At 31.1% G+C, this 21,578-nt stretch overlaps 1 protein-coding gene across 1 annotated transcript; it reads left to right on the forward strand.

Moving 5' to 3' along the window:
- Positions 1–3,882: 3,882 nt before the first annotated feature.
- On the forward strand, positions 3,883–21,577 carry LOC143905383 (thioredoxin-2). Its single transcript, XM_077420799.1, has 4 exons — positions 3,883–4,047; positions 20,858–20,974; positions 21,067–21,180; positions 21,270–21,577. The coding sequence occupies exons 1-4, from the start codon at positions 4,009–4,011 to the stop codon at positions 21,330–21,332; spliced, it is 333 nt and encodes a 110-aa protein (XP_077276925.1). The 5' UTR covers positions 3,883–4,008; the 3' UTR covers positions 21,333–21,577.
- Position 21,578: the final 1 nt, after the last annotated feature.

Below are 21,578 nucleotides of genomic sequence, written 5' to 3' on the forward strand. Positions count from 1 at the left end.
TACACGCATAGTAGTGTATATGTTGTTACCTCGAAAAAAAAAAACAGTGGTAGTATTATACCTTAAAAAAATCTAAGTAACAAGTGGTAGACGAAATCTTTGTATCTTGAAAAATCTCAAAAAAACCTAAACAGTGGTATCTTCACCTAAAAAAAAAACAAAGTAGTAGTATTATACCTCGAAAAAACCTAAGTAACAAGTGGTGGACGTAAGCTTTGTATCTCCAAAAATCTCATCACAAAATTACGTTACCTTATCAAAAAATGAGTCGCGCTTCAAGTGATCTATTATTACAATTACAAAAAAAAATCGATATCTCTTTTTAAATTACAGCGCCAATTACAGAGAACATACACTGAGAAAAAAAATTTGTCAATCCCAAGAAATATTTAGTCCGATACGTTCAACTAAACATTTTAGTTAGTTAACTAAACATTAGTTGAATTAATTAATTCTTGATTAAAGAAACGAAATAAATTGTTGAAACAACTAATATTTAGTTAACTAACTAAAATGTTTAGTTGAACGTATCAAACTAAATATTTCTTGGGATTAACAATTTTTTTTCTCAGTATATTTTTCGAGATACAAAGATTACGTCTGCCACTTGTTACTTAGGTTTTTTCGAGGTATAATATTACTACTGCTTTTCTTCGATTAGAATAAAAAATTGAATCATGAAGAATTACACAGAGGTAACAGTACAAAATACAAATATTTTATTAAAATATTTAAACCCAACAAGGGAATACAAGGTATTTAAATACAAAGTTTATATATGTATTTTAAAAGATTTAATCGCATCGCAAAGAATTACAGAGGTAACAGTACAAAAAATAAAAATATTTTATTAAAATACATAAATTTTTCTTGTCAAAAAACTTGGCGCTGCTAGAGAGAGAGAGAGAGAGAGAGAGAGAGAGAGAGAGAGAGAGAGAGAGAGAGAGAGAGAGAGAGAGAGAGAGAGAGAGAGAGAGAGAGACCTTTTACAAATGTAAATATTACTTATTCTATACTTATTCTATACTTTTAATTCTAATCGCTTTAAAAATCTAAACTTATCCTAACTTATCCTATACTTAATAATAAGCCGCATTATTCACCGTCACACACATACACACACACACACACACACACACACACACACACACACACACACACACACACACACACACACACACACACACACACACACACACACACACACACACACACACACACACACACACACACACACACACACACACACACACACACACACACACACATCGCCCACACACACATCGCCCACACCCACTCGCTCGCACACACACACACCAAGCTGACCTAATTTTAAGGTCTAGCAGCGCCAAGTTTTTTGACAAGAAAAATTTATGTATTTTAATAAAATATTTTTATTTTTTGTACTGTTACCTCTGTAATTCTTTGCGATGCGATTAAATCTTTTAAAATACATATATAAACTTTGTATTTAAATACCTTGTATTCCCTTGTTGGGTTTAAATATTTTAATAAAATATTTGTATTTTGTACTGTTACCTCTGTGTAATTCTTCATGATTCAATTTTTTATTCTAATCGAAGAAAAGCAGTAGTAATATTATACCTCGAAAAAACCTAAGTAACAAGTGGCAGACGTAATCTTTGTATCTCGAAAAATATACTGAGAAAAAAAATTGTTAATCCCAAGAAATATTTAGTTTGATACGTTCAACTAAACATTTTAGTTAGTTAACTAAATATTAGTTGTTTCAACAATTTATTTCGTTTCTTTAATCAAGAATTAATTAATTCAACTAATGTTTAGTTAACTAACTAAAATGTTTAGTTGAACGTATCGGACTAAATATTTCTTGGGATTGACAAATTTTTTTTCTCAGTGTATGTTCTCTGTAATTGGCGCTGTAATTTAAAAAGAGATATCATTTCTTTTTTGTAATTGTAATAATAGATCACTTGAAGCGCGACTCATTTTTTGATAAGGTAACGTAATTTTGTGATGAGATTTTTGGAGATACAAAGCTTACGTCCACCACTTGTTACTTAGGTTTTTTCGAGGTATAATACTACTACTTTGTTTTTTTTTGAGGTGAAGATACCACTGTTTAGGTTTTTTCGAGATTTTTCAAGATACAAAGATTTCGTCTACCACTTGTTACTTAGATTTTTTTAAGGTATAATACTACCACTGTTTTTTTTTCGAGGTATAATATACAAAATTTTTATTCGTTTAATTATTATATTTTTGATTTCTATTACTATATATTTATCTATCCAAAAATGTGTAGTCACAATTATAAATTATCTAAATTATCTAAATTATTTCAGTCTCTCTAAATTAGTTATTTAATATCTATAATAAAGTATATATATATATATATATATATATATATATATATTAATATATTATGAATTTATGTATATAATATTTCTAATCTTAAAATTATCAATAAAAATATTCTTTTACTTTTATTTTATTATGTATAATAGTTTTTTTTATAATTTAGTACCTATATTAATAAGAGTTTTAATATAAAATGAACGTTAAGACTTTTTTGTACTTTTATATAAACTAAGATATTTGAGTTTTATATAAATAGCCCAGTAAAATGACAAAATCTTGAGGAAATAATACTGACTGGACTGAAACTTTGTAAACAGGCTTGTTTTAGGGTACTATTCAACATATTAAAAGTCCCCACATGTAGACGCTACGTTGCGGGGAGGAGAGAGTCCAAAAGGCCCCAAAAATCAGTTTTTCGCAAATAACTCGGAAAATATCAACTTTACAGAAATTTATGTAGTATAAAAATTGTAGCTTACAAAATTCCACACAATTTCGTTTTTTATTCAAGTCTGTACGACCAAATGGAGCAAAGATAGAATTTTTTAAACACCGGTAGTTTTGCGACGCAACAAAAACGCATACACGCGTCACGCATTTTTCGCTAATATCCCGAAAATGGACTCTCGAATCGAGGCTAACGCATACGCGCGTCGCGCATTTTTCGCTAATATCTCGAAGATGGACTCTCGAATCGAGGCAAAACTACCGGTGTTTAAAAAAATTATATCTTTGCTCCATTTGGTCGTACAGACTTGAATAAAAAACGAAATTGTGTGGAATTTTGTAAGCTACAATTTTTATACTACATAAATTTCTGTAAAGTTGATATTTTCCGAGTTATTTGCGAAAAACTGATTTTTGGGGCCTTTTGGACTCTCTCCTCCCCGCAACGTAGCGTCTACATGTGGGGACTTTTAATATGTTGAATAGTACCCTAAAACAAGCCTGTTTACAAAGTTTCAGTCCAGTCAGTATTATTTCCTCAAGATCGACAAGCTAAAATGTTTTTTTTTGTTTTATGAATATTAATTGATTTTTGAAAAATTTCTTTATCCTTGCAATAAATGTTGGTATTTTATATAATATTTCTATCCCAAATAAAATATTTTATTTTACGTCATAGTACGTTTAGAAGTATGTACATAATACGTTTGAGAGTCATTTTTACATTTTTTTCTTTTTCAGTTTAATTATCCTTTATTTTTTTAAATTAAATATATAGATTATACTGAACTAATATGTCTTATAATCATATGTGCATATGCAGCATATGTGTATGCATGTATATGTGTGTGTTCATATTTTTTCTCAATTTTTGAAAATTTTTGAAAATGTCAAAAAAATTTTTATAAACGATTAACAGTACATCTTTTTACTTATATTAGATACTTTATTGATATCGGTTTCGTCGCGCATGCGCGAAAAACCAATACTGGAGACTGGACCCAATCAGTTCGCTACCCAATCAGCTGGCTTGCTGGCTTAAGTCAGCTAGGTGGCTACACAGTATTGTAGTAGTGGCTAGTAATCTATCGCTACAGACGAGTGACGCTACTGACGCTACGTCTACCACTTACCAGTCGCTGCCAAGTAACTGTAGTGCATGGTCAACAACGATCTCGCTATTCGCTAAAAGAAAGTTTGCCACTCGTTTTCTCAACAATGGGCAACGAAGGAGAAGTTACTCTTATTCAGAATTCTGTAAGTACTGCTAGTATATGAGAAGAATTCGATGGATCAGCGCACGAATGTGTATCTGCATATCTTCGGTGTGGCTTACACAGATATGTGAAATAAGATAACCTTGAGTATACACCGCACACGCAAGCGCGGCAAACGGATGCGTTCCGTCCTACTGCAATGTTGCCAGAAACTAGGGCTGCGTTCCAATATTCACTGCGTTAACTAAAAATCTATAGTGTACGTAAATTATAGATTTTGGTTACTGAGAGTGAATATCGGAACGCAGCCTAGAGAAGTACGTATATACAAAATAGTGGCGCATATGTTGCGACAAAGCCAACAGAATGATATCGCGCGATTACAGCGATTTTTGCTTCTAAAACAAATTTAGATTTATGAATTAAGTTAATTCGAATGCGATGGAAAAGATATGCGACACTGTTTCTTTGTCGCGAAAAAAAAAATACAGATTAGTTAACAACCACCTCACACGACTTGTGCAGTTACAGACCGGTATAAATCTGGCAACACTGTAATTCCAACGTACCCGCGTGAATCGCATTGTACTTTTTTCATGAAACCTTCGATATTAGTCCACAGTATATACTGTGATTAGTCCTCGGGTCTCGGGGTCTCGACCTTGAAAACAATCGATTTCGCATTGCGTTATTACGCGAGACGAGTCTTTGGTGTAGATATAATTTGAAAGCGCGAATTTTCTAGCGAAACGACTTTCCACGAGTGTGTGCCGATCGTGGAGACGGATGATTCATTGAATATTGCGTCAATCGTGAACGATTTTAATTACGTCACTGTTTAATCGCGAGGACTTGAATCATCGAGTCGAAGGAATGGCGTGTAACGTGGTTCTGCCTTATGCCGCGGGTTTTTTGCCGAACAATTGAACGCAATTACCAACGAGATATTAATAACACATTGAATACGTGGCAATGAATACGTCGCTCTATAATTCGCATCGTATAATGTATATACATACATATATACATGTGTATATAATATACATGTGTAATATACATATATAATACATATATATATATATATATATTATATATTATGAATTAATTAATGTAAAGAAAACATAGTTTTAAAGAAAAAATGTATAATTGGGCATTCTATATTTTTAAAAATAAGTAACTATGTTTTCTTCATACTATAATTGATTTATTTTATTATTTTGCAACGTACACTGACAATATATAGATTATATAGATATTTTATACTCTAATCTGACATATTTTGACATGATATATGAAATATCTCGTAAAATATTAACTTTTCGACAATATTTTTTGCAAAATACACTGCCGGAAATGGAAATTCCCAACACCAAGAAGATAATTTCTTATTAAAATATCTGTATCGTCAGTGTGTACGTTGCAAAATAATAAAATAAATCAATTAGTTAAATTCCTTCTTAGTGTTGGGATTTCCATTTCCGTCAGTATATTTTGTAAAATTGTCGAAAAATTAATATTTTACGAGATATTTTATGTCATGTTAAAATATGTCAGATTAGAGTATAAAATATCTAAACCATTCATTTTTTATCCCGTTTTTATCTTTTTATACAAAATATTTCAAAGAGTAGATTTATTTAAAGAATTAAGGAGGTTCAGTTTTTTATATATTCAAATTTCTATATGTATTCTCAAATACAAACATTATTTGTATGTTTATTGTAAATAAATACAGGGAAACAAGTATTTCCAAATCGAAGATATATATTATAATATCTAATTCCGATTTGTATTGGGAAATAGCATTCATGGACTTGCTTTGCTTTTAATTAATCCTACATTAATTGCGTGGTTTCTTTAACGTAATTACTTGCTTCAAGTGTATTTTACACCAGAACGTTATATCTCAATTTTCATTATTCTCTTTGATGATTTACAATTAATTGAAGGTTGATAATCTGTATATTGCTTCCTCATAGAGGAAGCTTTGTAATGGTGAAAAATTTTTTTTTCGAGATTTTGATGGAAATAGGTTTAGAATGTTCTAAAATGACGAAAAATCATATTAGTAAAAAATGTCCGGAAGTATGTATGTATGTGTGTGTGTGTGTGTGTGTGTGTGTGTGTGTATGTGTGTGTGTGTGTACGGATTTTTGTACACGCATCTACTTCTACAATTTTTTAGATACCAGTTTGAATTTTTGCACACAAATAGAGTATCATAGAAAGTATGTCCTCCTCAAATTTTATTGAAATCGGTCTACCGGTATAGATTTTATGCAGATTTTCCTTTTTTTGAAAAATGTGTTTTACGCTGCCGCTTTCTCAATATTTGAGATAGCGATTTATTTTTAATTTTATTATATTTTCCAGTTTTTTTTCTACCCCTATATTTCATATATAATTCATTAAAATTTGATTAATCAGATCTCGTATTACACACATTTGAAATTTCGAACAATTCGTACATACATAGAAGCTTTATAAAACTTGATCTGATCAACCAAATTTTAACCAATTATATATGAAATAGGGGTAGAAAAGACTGGAAAATATAATAGAATTAAAAATAAATCGCTATCTCAAATATTTATAATATCGGGCTGATATTTTTTATCGATAAAGTATCATTTAAGGAAGGTTATTGGTATTGAATTTGGCGAAATCTGCATATTGTTTTAGTTTTTAAGTGGACAAGTATTTTTAGTATTTTTTAGTGAATGTACATAATTATTTACGCAGTCCCCAAAAGAGTTAAGTGTGAAATCAGAACCTTTGCTAACACAGCTTCCTCTATGAGGAAGCCAAAACAAATAAATACCGATAATTATACCTTGAATAAAATAAAAACTTGCACACTTAGGAACTATGAGGAAGCAATGTGCAAGTTTCTACTTGCACAATTAAAAACTACGAGGAAACAATGTGCAAGTTTCTACTTGTCTTTTAAATAAAGATAAGCGCAAAAGTTCTTTTTGTGTGAACCAATTTGCGAAGCATTTGATCGATAAAAAGTTTTACTTTGTAAGGAAGGCTGTGCTATAGTATTTTACACCCCACGCGAGCAACATAGGGTTAATGTATGAATGCAATTTTCATCCATTATTTCCATCCATAAATTAGAATCAAAGTCAAGTTAGACAGAATTAGAAATGTTCGGTATGTCTCAGTGTGAAGAAAGATAAGATCTTTTCTTCTGTTCATGCATTTATTTTGCAATAAACGTATATGTATATATATAAGTATACCGGACGTCTGTCTGTCTGACCGCGAACTACTCATTCGTTAGTGGACAAGTGGACCGAATTTTTACCAAAAGTATATGAAATAGGGGTAGAATTTCCTGGGAAGTGCCATAAAGTGTATAGTTTTTCGTTGCCGATTTTCTGGAAACCGATTTTTTTAATTTTTCTTATTTTTCAGAAAATAATCGACTGAATTTAAATGAATTATATATATAAAACAGAGGTAGAAACAAAAAAGTTAAGCGAAAAGTACGATAATGTACGTACAATACGTTCACGTAATCGTACTTTTTGCTTAACTTTTTTGTTTGGAGTCTCAGCCTAATTCTACAAACGGTATGATATTTCTTGATGTCTACTGAATGGACCTGCACCCTCATTTTATAACATCAAATTGTAGAATTTTTATACGAAGCAAATATTGTTAAAAACGAGTGTAGGTATTACAGACAGCTTTAGGATCACCTTAATTCTATTTAAAATGAAATAAACTCGGAAATAAATGAATAAGAAATTGCATCATAAAGTCGTTATCTTAATTATTGACAACATATGTTCAGGTCATTAAATTGAAGCTGCATCCTCTTTTTTTATAACTTTGTCATAAAATTAGTTTTAAATAATTATTTAGTGTTATAGAAGTAATTACATTGATTTTTATGTATGTTTTACACAGTTTGTGATGTAGAAATTGAATCTACTTGAAAAAACGGATAAACTTCCGAAAACGGCCCCCCTCCGATTTTGATGAAACTTTGTGAAAAGCTTTGTTTTGGGTCAAAATGAAAGCCCTTAAAAGGAATTTTGGCGACTCCTATGATAAAGCCATTTTTTTAGATAAAATGATAAAAAATATAGGAAAATCTTCATAATTCTACAGGATGTTATAAATTGAATATATACTGTTTGTATTTAAATAATCAAGGTCAGAAGCTAGTATGTATATATATAAACAAGCTTGTAAAGCGCGCCACGAACCCATGTGACATCTCGGTTCGCGTGGAAAGTGTATGCGTGAACTATTTCGGTACTACCGCACCTCCCCCGAAAGCACGGGGGGGGGTGTGCGTGAACCTCGGTTCGCGTGGAAAGTGTATGCGTGAAATATTTCGGGACTACCGCACCTCCCCCGAAAGCACGGGGGGGGGTGTGCGTGAACCTCGGTTTGCGTGGAAAGTGTATGCGTGAACTATTTCGGGACTACCGCACCTCCCCCGAAAGCACGGGGGGGGGGGGTGTGCGTGAACCTCGGTTCGCGTGGAAAGTGTATGCGTGAAATATTTCGGGACTACCGCACCTCCCCCGAAAGCACGGGGGGGGTGTGCGTGAACCTCGGTTCGCGTGGAAAGTGTATGCGTGAACTATTTCGGGACTACCGCACCTCCCCCGAAAGCACGGGGGGGGTGTGCGTGAACCTTGGTTTGCGTGGAAAGTGTATGCGTGAACTATTTTGGTACTACCGCACCTCCCCCGAAAGCACGGGGGCGGGGTGTGCGTGAACCTCGGTTCGCGTGGAAAGTGTATGCGTGAACTATTTCGGGACTACCGCACCTCCCCCGAAAGCACGGGGGGGGGGTGTGCGTCAACCTCGGTTCGCGTGGAAAGTGTATGCGTGAACTATTTCGGGACTACCGCACCTCCCCCGAAAGCACGGGGGGGGGGTGTGCGTGAACCTCGGTTCGCGTGGAAAGTGTAATATATTACAAAGCATATTATTTATGTATTCTGCTGTAAGTATATAATAAAAACATTAAATCATTAAATACAAACAGTATATATTTAATTTATAACATCCTGTAGAGAGAATTACGAAGATTTTCTTATATTTTTTATCATTTTATTTAAAAAAATGGCTTTATCATAGGAGTCGCCAAAATTCCTTTTAAGGGCTTTCATTTTAACCCAAAACGAAGCTTTTCACAAAGTTTTATCGAAATCGGAGGGGGGCCGTTTTCGGAAGTCTACCCGAAAAAACTTGGTGTTTGCTGGGTTAATTTTTATATATAATAACATTTATATACAAAGCAGAAAATAATTTGTTTTGAATTTTTATAAATATAATTTTAAAAATATAAAAAGAGATTTTTTTGAGCAAATTTAATTTTTGCTGATATAAGCGGCGTTTCTGAAAGATTTTATCAAAATTTTAAGGTGTGTTTTACTGATGTAAAAGATAAAATAATATGTATCTAGAAAAGCTTTTATTTCTAGTTATAAATTTCTTAACAGTTTCACGAAAAATTAACAATGTGATAATTCTTTTCGCAAATTAAAGATTGTAGACTTAAGCTGGTATTCATAGTCAGATATTATATTTAAGATTGTTTTAAGTCTAGTCAAAGGCAGTATTAAAGGCCGTGGCATCCAAAAAAAGTTAAGCAGTAAAACGTTAGCAGTAAGCAAATCAGCCAATCACAGTCAAGAACTTAAGACATATTAACGTAAGCGATAGCGAATCCAAACTGTTGATTTCCTTACTGCTTACGTCTTACTGCTTAAGTTTTTCTATATATATGCCCGGGCTTTAAGGGGTAAAAAATGACCAAAAAAGAGTTATATTCTTGCATCGTAGAGCATCATTTTTCGTTTTTATATACATAGTATTTACCCCTGTTGAGCTGGCCCCCCCACCTTGCAAAAATTAAAAAACAAATAGCGCAAAATTACAAGCTATTTATGAGCTTTCACATTCCGCAGATTAAAAATTTTGAGTTCGTTACACTGAACAGGAATTTAATATTTTTGGTGGGGGGGCTGAGTCAACGTTGACTCAGCCCCCCCACTACTTAAAAATAGAGATATTGAATCGATCTTTGCGGCAGAATTAGGAGCTATTTATGAGCTTTCGAAGTGATATAGTTTCGATTTTTGAGCTCATCCCCTTAACCCCCAAACAACCCTTTAATTGATTCAACTCAAGAGAAAAATGTTGAGAAAAATTAAAATATATTGTATCGCGGATATAATTCGTATAGCGTATAAATTCTAAGAATAAACTCTTAAAATACGCGATTATTGAGCTACAACCCCTTTGCAAGAAAACTACCCCACATCTTCCCGGCTTAAGAGAGAACTGTATTTAAAATAAATAAAATTAATTATTTTGCGACTAAATATCGTTTACTAATTTATGAGCTCGCAAAATACATGCATTTCGATTATTGAGCTACAACCTCTTCGCAAGAAAACCACCCCATCTTCCCGGCTTAAGAGAGAACTGTATTTAAAATGAATAAAATTAATTATTTTGCGACTAAATATCGTTTACTAATTTATGAGCTCGCAAAATACATGCATTCTGATTATTGAATTGCAATTTCTTTTGTTGGAATATTTTATATTCCTGCTATACGAAAAAATGATAAGTTATACTTATAGAATACTAATTTTATCTAAATTAATTCTTACATCGTGTAAATCATAAATCAAAAAAAAATTAAATTGCGTTAATTTTTTAATTGCTTTTTTTGTGAATTACATCAATACGTGAATTATATTAATATGTGAAATATAAAAGGTAAATTCCGTAGAGAATTTAATCTTAAATTCTATATTACAAGACAACATTTAATAAATTTTCTTACATTTATTCTTACATTTATTCAAAAGGATATAAAATAATTTTTTATTGGAATTAATAACAATTCTCACTACCTGTTTAAAAATAAATTTATCTATTTACGACTTATCTATATACGACTTTCGGATATACCAACAACTTTAAAATGCAGTTTTATGTCTCAACCGTACCGCTTAAGAGGAGTGGTTAATCTAAGATCGTCTGGAACACGCAAATCTGATCCAAAAACAATAGGACACTTTACTGCTATTTGTCGGAGGAGAGATAATTCTTGGATACAGTACGATTTAAAGGCGACAGAAATTACTGTATCACCAAATTTCAACGGAAATATACAGTTATTATTATATTCCATTTAATGTAATATACATATACTTATACATATATATTATATATACTATATACTATTACATATATATATATGTATATTAAGCATTACATAACTATTTACGTTAAGTACTGCTGTTTAAATAAACTATACTATAACTAGTTTTAATAAATAAAATGTGCTTAAAATATATTTTCCTAATGTACTATTTTCCTATGTAACAAAATCAATTTTGTTTTATATAAAGATTTATATAAAGATCCAAATCACATGCAATAAGAATATAATTGATAAATTTATTTTTAAACAGGTAGTGAGAATTGTTATTAATTCTAATAAAAAATTATTTTATATCCTTTTGAATAAATGTAAGAATAAATGTAAGAAAATTTATTAAATGTTGTCTTGTAATATAGAATTTAAGATTAAATTCTCTACGGAATTTACCTTTTATATTTCACATATTAATATAATTCACGTATTAATGTAATTCACAAAAAAAGCAATTAAAAAATTAACGCAATTTAATTTTTTTTTAATTTATGATTTACACGATGTAAACAAATTATTGTATACTTTGGGCTATTAAAGAATTAATTTAGATAAAATTAGTATTCTATAAGTATAACTTATCATTTTTTCGTATAGCAGGAATATAAAATATTCCAACAAAAGAAATTGCAATTCAATAATCAGAATGCATGTATTTTGCGAGCTCATAAATTAGTAAACGATATTTAGTCGCAAAATAATTAATTTTATTCATTTTAAATACAGTTCTCTCTTAAGCCGGGAAGATGGGGTGGTTTTCTTGCGAAGGGGTTGTAGCTCAATAATCGAAATGCATGTATTTTGCGAGCTCATAAATTAGTAAACGATATTTAGTCGCAAAATAATTAATTTTATTTATTTTAAATACAGTTCTCTCTTAAGCCGGGAAGATGTGGGGTAGTTTTCTTGCGAAGGGGTTGTAGCTCAATAATCGAAATGCGCGTATTTTAAGAGTTTATTCTTCGAATTTATACGCTATACGAATTATATCCGCGATACGATATATTTTAATTTTTCTCAACATTTTTCTCTTAAGTTGAATCAATTAAAGGGTTGTTTGGGGGTTAAGGGGATGAGCTCAAAAATCGAAACTATATCACTTCGAAAGCTCATAAATAGCTCCTAATTCTGCCGCAAAGATCGATTCAATATCTCTATTTTTAAGTAGTGGGGGGGGGCTGAGTCAACGTTGACTCAGCCCCTCCACAAAAAATATTAAATTCCTGTTCAGTGTAACGAGCTCAAAATTTTTAATTTGCGGAATGTGAAAGCTCATAAATAGCTTGTAATTTTGCGCTATTTGTTTTTTAATTTTTGCAAGGTAGGGGGGCCAGCTCAACAGGGGTAGTATTTTTATATTTAAAATAATTGTAGTGTTAAAATATACTGAAGCTTTCCATTTTGTTAGAATTTAATATGTGAAAGTAAATATTTATTTTAATTCGACAACTTTTTTTTGTTCTTGATTAGGTATGATTCAACATATGTATATGAGTTATTTATTGATCAGTAGATTGATTTATTGATAGAGTTTTCAATATATAAGTCTGTTCTGTTGATTATACATGCTATTTCATTAAAAAACATTTTTATTTTAATATACATATGATACAAGAAGTTTTATGACGTTTTTTTCGCTTCTGACGTTATCAATCGAAGTTGGCTCAGGCTGCATTTCGATTATTCACTGTCAGTACTAAAAATCTATATTTTTTTATATTTTACGTCACGTATACTTTTCAGATTTTTAGTACTGACAGTTGCTAACAGTAATGCGTCGTAAGAGTAATGAGTCGTAAGAAATTGACCAATCACAATTGAATTTGATAATAAAATTGACTGTGATTGGTCAATTTCTTACGACTCGCATTGTAGACCAAGCATAAGTATCGAAATGCACTGGAGCATTTTCTTAAATCTGTTAGATGACGCAGTACTGTCTTTTTGTTTATAATTATGTGACAGAACTTAAATACTAATCTATCATATAAAGAAACGGCATGCAGTGTGCAATACCGCCACGAAAATGTTAAGATAGTGTTAATAAATTTATTTTTTATTAAAATAATCGTTTTATACTTTAAGGAGGCAGTCAGATTTGTCGAAAATAAAGCTTTTTTTTTTTAATTTATTACAAAGAATTAATTAAAACCGAAACTTATCGTTTAACACAATGTTTATTATAATTATAACATAAAAAAATTTTTTAAGTTGAAAATATGCAAGCTCAAATCGACTTGAAAAAAATTGAGCATGTTCACAATACGTTTAATTTGGGACTAAACTTCTAAAAAGTCTGTGCAAACTTCAGTTTTTGAGAAAAAAATCAAACAGCTCGATCTTTTTTCGACAAAAACGAACGTTTTGTTTGAAAATCACGCGCGTAATATTCTAATACACTTTAATATTTAATACACTTTTTATATCTAATACACTCTCACTGTATTAGATATTAGGGTAGTATAAATAAGAAGTAATTATTTAAATAATTATAATTATATTTTTTTAGATAGATAGGCTGTAGAATGTTGAATGGTTGCAAAAATGTTTATAAACAGTAAAAGATATTATTAACAATAAGTATTTTATCGCCATTCACAATTTGTTTCTAGTTTATAGTGTTCTTCATTATCTTGACCGTGAACTTTTATCTATAACTCAGAATAAAATTGCTTCCTCATAGATGAAGCTTTGTAATGGTGAAAATTTTTTTTTTCGAGATTTTGATGGAAATAGGTTTAGAATGTTTTAAAATGTCGAAAAATCATATTAGTAAAAAATGTCCGGAAGTATGTATGTATGTGTGTGTGTGTGTACGGATTTTTGTACACGCATCTACTTCTACAATTTTTTAGATACCAATTTGAATTTTTGCACACAAATAGAGTATCATAGAAAGTATGTCCTCCTCAAATTTTATTGAAATCGGTCTACCGGTATAGATTTTATGCAGATTTTCCTTTTTTTGAAAAATGTGTTTTACGCTGCCGCTTTCTCAATATTTAAGATAGCGATTTATTTTTAATTTTATTATATTTTCCAGTTTTTTTTCTACCCCTATATATTTCATATATAATTCATTAAAATTTGATTGATCAGATCTCGTATTACACACATTTGAAATTTCGAAGAATTCGTACATACATAGAAGCTTTATAAAACTTGATCTGATCAACCAAATTTTAACCAATTATATATGAAATAGGGGTAGAAAAGACTGGAAAATATAATAGAATTAAAAATAAATCGCTATCTCAAATATTTATAATATTGGGCTGATTTTTTTTATCGATAAAGTATCATTTAAGGAAGGATTGAATTTGGCGAAATCTGCATATTGTTTTAGTTTTTAAGTGGACAAGTATTTTTAGTATTTTTTAGTGAATGTACATAATTATTTACGCAGTCCCCAAAAGAGTTAAGTGTGAAATCAGAACTTTTGCTAACACAGCTTCCTCTATGAGGAAGCCAAAACAAATAAATACCGATAATTATACCTCGAATAAAATAAAAACTTGCACACTTAGGAACTATGAGGAAGCAATGTGCAAGTTTCTACTTGCACAATTAAAAACTACGAGGAAACAATGTGCAAGTTTCTACTTGTTTTATTTTACTCGAAAACGGAATATATCGAGAACTTTTTATATATTGGTCGTAGCGCTTCAAACATTAATAGTTTTTGGTAGAACTCGTGAGGTGCTACCCAGAACTCTCATAAAATTTCCCGGTTTACTAAACAAACATTTTATCCTTCAGAACTTATAAAATTTTTCGACCCGACACATTTTTTTTCGTAAACCGGGCGTTTTTATCTAAGTTCTGGGTAGCACCTCACGAGTTCTACCAAAAACTATTAAGGCTCGAAGCGCTACGGCCGATATATAAAAAGTTCTCGCGATTTTTCACATGTCGTGTCGAATAATTTTTAAGTTCCGAAGAATGAAATTTTTTTTTTAGTAAACCGGGCAATTTTATGAGAGTTCTGTGTAGCACCTCACGAGTTCTACGAAAAACTATTAAAGCTCGAAGCGCTACGGCTGATATATAAAAAGTTCTCGATATATTCGATTTTTGAGTAAAATAAAAAAATTTTTTTTTAAGTTCTGAGAGTTCTGTTGAGAGTTCTGGGTAGCACCTTAAGAGTTCTAAAAGAAATCTTAATGGCAAAATTAAATATTTTTAATACTTTTATTGTTATCGCTGATTTAGTGATTTTATTTTGTGAAGTTAGCACCCCCAAGATTCATCAACGGTTTTTTTTAGCTTTATTCGCCGGAACTATTTCTAAAATTAACAAGGAACTCTAGAACTCTTCGGGGTGCATTTAGAACTTGAAGAAAAGAATGGCTTTTTTTTTGAAAGATGAGGTGCTAACTTCACAGAGGTTGCCAGTGTGTATTTTCTTGTCAGAAAGTATAACCCATTAATAAAAAACAAAAAATGCAATGACTGATTCCAAAACATTCGATCCTGGTTAAATATTCTCTTGACATTTGGATAAAATTAATTTAAATTTTATTTTACGTTTAAATCTCGATGGAATGTTTGAAAAAGAACTGCCATAAGGCCATAACTATAGAAAATAAAAACAGTTTACATTTGGAGCAAAGTTACATTTTATGTTTAAGAAATGTACTTGATTGATTACCTTATATCGATTTTCATACGTTTTAATAAATTGAAAACAAATCAATATGTATCTGATCCTTTTATTCTTAAAATTTCGATTTGACATTTTAATCTAAAAATGAACTTTCAAGATTTCGATCTGAAACGTATATATTTCCTAAATCTTGAAAGAAACAAAGTATCGCAGATTATAAGACGTTTATAGTTTTATAGGTAAACAGTACAGTTGTTGGCGGTAAAACTTCGGATTAAGGGCGACTTCACCGATTTCAATGACTTTGATATATGTTGGCAAGGTCATGACCCATATGTAGGGAGGCTCACGGAAGGTATACTTGTGATTCCCGGGGCCTCCCCAAAAAGCGCCGTGAGGGACAATCAAGGGGGGTTTTTAGTGGGTCTCACATAACCGCCCTCCCCACCCCGGAGGAGGGGGTATCCGTGTGGATTTTCCCCCCGTTATAAAAAGAAGGTCATGACCTCGAGTGACCTTCAGAAGGTTTTAGCCGTCGCTCGTTATTCGTTAAACAGTTATTAACAAAAAAAACTTTTGAAAATATAGCAGCTATTTTGAGTATTGGAAGGCATAAATGACTAATATATATGTCGAAATAGTTCACGCATACACTTTTCACGCGAGACGAGTTGTCACATCAGTTCGTGGCGTGCTTTACAAGCTCGTTTATATACATACATATTAGCTTCTGACCTTGGTTATTTACATTCTGTAGTATTCGGTCTATTTGGCGTGTTTGTGCTCATATTCTATATATCAGTCATCTTTTGTCAATTGTTGTTGCAAGACTGATACGACTTAAAATGAAGCTTTACGAGTTTTTAGGAATATGTGATGATAAAAATAAACTTATTAATTATCTAATAAATCACAAAGTTTTGCCAAGTTCTGCGTGTTGTCCTCGATGTAATAATTTGATGGATTTTGATCGCAACTCTTTTTATTGTTTCGATGTTACAATGTAGAGTATATTCGTAATTGTCATAAAAAACGATTCAGAGACCCATTTTATGTATTACTAGATGACATAAAATGTGTATTCAGGAAATTAATAGAGAATATATAATGTTTCATTATGTATATATGTATATATAAACGAGCTTGTAAAGCACGCCACAAACCCATGTGGCTCCTCGTTTCGCGTGGAAAGTGTATGCGTGAACTATTTCGACATATATATTAATCATTTATGCCTTCCGAATACTCAAAATAGCTGCTATATTTTCCAAATTTTTTTTGTTAATAACTTTTTAACAAATAACGAGCGACGGCCAAAACTTTCTAAAGGTCACTTGGGGTCATGACCTTGACAACATATATCAAGGTCATTGAAATTGGTGCGGTTGCCCTTAATCCGAAGTTTTACCAAAATGTTTTTAATTATAAATACAAAAATATTTAATACACTTTTAAAAGAAATATTTTTAAACATTTTAATAGTATTTCTTTATAATCTTTAATTTTTTAAGATGTGGCCAATTATTGTAGAATGGCCAACAACTATACTCTGTTTACCCCTAGTTCAAAATTACATATAATCAAAGGTTCAACTTTTTTTTATAAATTTTCATGAAAAATAACTATATAAAATAACTAATTTTGGAATTTGTTGAACATTATATATGACTAGCATGCCCCGCCGGGCTTCGCCCCGGAGAATATGTAATAAAACACGCAAAGTCTTTCTCTCTCTCTCTTTCTCTCTCTCTCTCTCCCCCTCCCTCCCTCCCTCTCTCTTTCTCTCTCTCTCTCTCTCTCTCTCTCGCTCTCTCTCTTTCTCTCTCTCCCTCTCTCCCTCTTTCCCTCTCTCTCTCTTCCTCTCTCCCTTTCTCCCTCTCTCCCTCTCTCTCTCCCTCTCTCCTTCTCTCTCTCTCTCCCTTTCTCCCTCTCTTTCTCTCTCTCTCTTTTTTTCTCTCTCTCTCTCTCTCTCTCTTTCTCTCTCTCTCTTTTCTCTCTAAAATGCTGTAAATTAAAAAATACTACTTTCAATTAAACCGATTTCCAAAAAGATACCGGTTCCCAAAAAAATCGGTAACGAAAAAATATACAGTTTATAGCACTTCCCGGGAAATTTTACCCCTGTTTTATATACAATTCTTTAAAATTTGATTAATTATTTCCCGAAAAATTTGTCAAACTTTTGATACCGGTTTCTAAAAAAATTGGTAACGAAAAATTATATACTTTATAGCACTTCCCGGAAAATTCAACTCCTACTTTATGTACAATTTTTTGAGATTCGGTTATTCGGAACCGGTTTCCAAAAAAATCGGTAACAAAAAATAGTACACTTTATAGCACTCTCCGGGAAATTCTACCCCTACTTCATATACAATTCTTTGAGATTCAATCAATTATTTCCCGAAAAATTGGAAACATTAAAAAAAACCGGTTTCCAGAAAGATCGGTAACAAAAACTATACACATCATGGCGCTCCCCGTAAAATTCTACCCTTACTTCATATACAATTCTTTAAGATTCGGTCAATTAATTCCCGAAAAATTGAAAAAATTTTCGTACCGGTTTCCAAAAAGATTGGTAACGAAAAATTATACACTTTATAGCACTCGTCGGAAAATTCTACCCTTGTTTCATATATAATTCTTTGAGATTCGGTCGATTATTTCCCGAAAAATTGAAGAAATTGAAAAAACCGGTTTCCAGAAAATCGGTAACGAAAAACTATACACTCTATGGCACTACCCAAGAAATTCTACCCCTATTTCATGTACCCTTGATAAAAATTCGGTCCACTAACGAATGAGTAGTTCGCGGACAGACGGACGGACAGACAAACAGTCGGGTTTTATATAATAGTATAGATAGTATAGATAAGGTACACCTCCTCTTATATTACGCCTTTAGATAAAGAATTTCCCACGTAGCAAAAAAATCTCTATTGGATTATCTGATTTGATCCCATTTTGATCCAAACTAAAAAATCATCCATAGGATTACTTGAGAATATCCTATAGATATTTAGAAATATCCAGTCGATATTGTTGGGGTCGAATTTCGTTATGTAATTATATCCTAGAGATATCCATTAATCCATTGTTGTATATCCTTTATAAGCGAACATATAGGCATCCGAACATCCAAAGTATGATCCTCAGATTTTATGCGGATAAACCCTGTGGATATTCGAAAATCTGTCGAGATTGCTATGTGGATTTGTACTCTCAATTTTTAAAATATCTTTCTAACATTTCTTGCTTCCGATATATTTTAATGCTGAAAACATTTTTATTTTCCCCACATTTTGCTTCCTCATAGAGGAAGCTTTGTTTTCGTGAAATCGTTTACGGATTTTTGTTTGCGTATAAAGTTGGATCTAGTCATCCAAATTTAAATTAATTATATATGAAATAGGGGTAGAAGAAACCAAAGAAGAGATCGGTTTTGGAGTTTTTTATGCCAATATGTTCATATTGTTGTAAAAGGTCAAAATATCGCATTAAAAAAAATGTCCGTATGTATGTATGTGTGTATGTACAGATTTGATGTCCGTGGTTGCAAATAGAAAACTTCGCTCACAAAGTTTATTTTTATAATAATAACAGATATTAGTATAACAGATATTAGTTGCAATAAAGTTTATCACAATAAAAAAAAGTGTGCAAGTAGAAACTTGCACATTGCTTCCTCATAGTTTTGAAGTGTGTAAGTAGAAATTTGCACACTGTTTTCTCATAGTTTTTAGGTGTGCAAGTAGAAACCTGCACATTGCTTCCTTATAGTTTTTAAGTGTCCAAGTAGAAACCTCCATATTGCTTCCTTATAGTTTTTAAATGTGCAAGTAGAAGCCTTCGCTCACAAAGCTTCCTCTATGAGGAAGCCAAAACAATAAAATACTAATAATTATACATCGAATAAAATACAGGCTTCGTTATAGAGGAGCTTAGTGAGCGAAGGCTTCTACTTGCACACTTAAAAACTATAAGGAAGCAATATGGAGGTTTCTACTTAGACACTTAAAAACTATAAGGAAGCAATGTGCAGGTTTCTACTTGCACACCTAAAAACTATGAGAAAACAATGTGCAAATTTCTACTTACACACTTCAAAACTATGAGGAAGCAATGTGCAAGTTTCTACTTGCACACTTGTTTTTTACTAAATTTTAACGATAATCTCGACTTCAGCTGTTTGTGCGGGGAAAAAATAATTTAAAAAAAATTATATTAGCTGATAGCAATTTAATTGAAAATAATCTTGTAAATTCATTAACAATATTAATTATACAAATACGTGCTCTTGTTTTAATGAAATGTTTCATTAATACTGTTATTGAATTGAACTGTTTATTGAATGAGATTAATGAGATTATTTTCAATTAAATTAATGCTGTTAATATATTATTTTTTCTTTATATTTTTTACTTTCAGGGTTGCTTTTGGAATTTAGATTTTTAAAAAAGTTTATCTATTAATACTATTATAAGCACATACTTTATAATGTAGAGTACTGTTACTTTTATTCTTACTGTTATTCGAATAAGTATTTGCGTGCGCAGTTTAAAATAATATAAATGTAATATTATAATATCAATGTGTCATAAATAGCAATGAAAATATTAAAACAATGCAGATTTATTTTTTATTATTAAATTTACTAGCGAAAGCTCGTTAAAATCGGATAGTCAGAGAACCATGTCCTCCAATTAGTCCAATTATAGTTATTATACAATAAATATTTATATTGCATTTCTTTTACTTATATTATTACTGTTTATTTAAGCGCATTATTTCTTATCACTTATAAAATTAGTAACTTTATTTATATTATTATTTAGTGGCACTTTTAAGTACCTGATATCTTATCTATTTTTGATAACTATCTTTTTTTTCTATCTCATTTAACTTTATCGTACAGTACTTCGCATTAAACGACGCATATTCTTTCAATAATTTATGTATTTTCTATATCCACATATCAATTAACAAATATTTATTTAATAAAAAAAACCGATATAATCATTGTTCATTTTTTTATAGGATGACCTGAAAAACAAGCTTAAAGATGCAGGCAATAATTTGGTAATTATCGACTTCTTTGCCGTATGGTGCGGGCCATGCAAGATGATTGGCCCATTGATTGAGGAATTGTCAAAGGTATTATTATATTACATTAATTTGTTATTAAATCAAGTTTCATGATGGATTTGAAGTTGAAATTGAAGACACGAATATTTTTGTTTATGTAGGAAATGCAGGATGTTGTTTTTCTTAAAGTTGATGTGGACGAATGTGAGGATATCGCTGCTGAATACGAGATAAAAAGTATGCCTACATTCGTTTTTATAAAGGAAGGTAAAGTGGTACGTATCGAATAAACTGTTTATCTAAATATTGCAGAAAATTGTCAAATAAATAGTCAATAATCAAATAAAATTTTTGATGCTTTCAGTTGGAGACCTTTTCCGGTGCGAATTTCGATAAACTTAAAAATACGATTCAAAAACACAAATAAATAAATAAATTGTCACGAGTGTTTAAATATATTGTATTCTTAAAAACTGTAAAATGACACATATATTAGCTATAATTACTATTTTACATAAATGTTATAGAACGGCTAAATAGAAAGGATAATTGCGTTATTTACATTGTGCACATTGAAAAAAATAGAAGAAATTATTTTTTAATAATGATTTTGTTGCAAAAATGTATAATGAACACACAAATATATAAAATATAATTATGAATTAAAATGTGG

The sequence above is a fragment of the Temnothorax americanus genome, unplaced genomic scaffold, assembly GCF_048541705.1.
Source record: "Temnothorax americanus isolate GAGA-0224 unplaced genomic scaffold, ASM4854170v1 Scaffold60, whole genome shotgun sequence".
NCBI lineage: Eukaryota > Metazoa > Arthropoda > Insecta > Hymenoptera > Formicidae > Temnothorax > Temnothorax americanus.

Bases quoted from the DNA above. Each gene is read 5' to 3' on its own strand.
- LOC143905383 (XM_077420799.1), top strand. From the start codon at position 4,009: ATGGGCAACGAAGGAGAAGTTACTCTTATTCAGAATTCT. The intron at 20,975-21,066 runs GTATTATTATAT...TTGTTTATGTAG, and splicing joins TGATTGAGGAATTGTCAAAG to GAAATGCAGGATGTTGTTTT. The intron at 21,181-21,269 runs GTACGTATCGAA...TGATGCTTTCAG, and splicing joins TTATAAAGGAAGGTAAAGTG to TTGGAGACCTTTTCCGGTGC.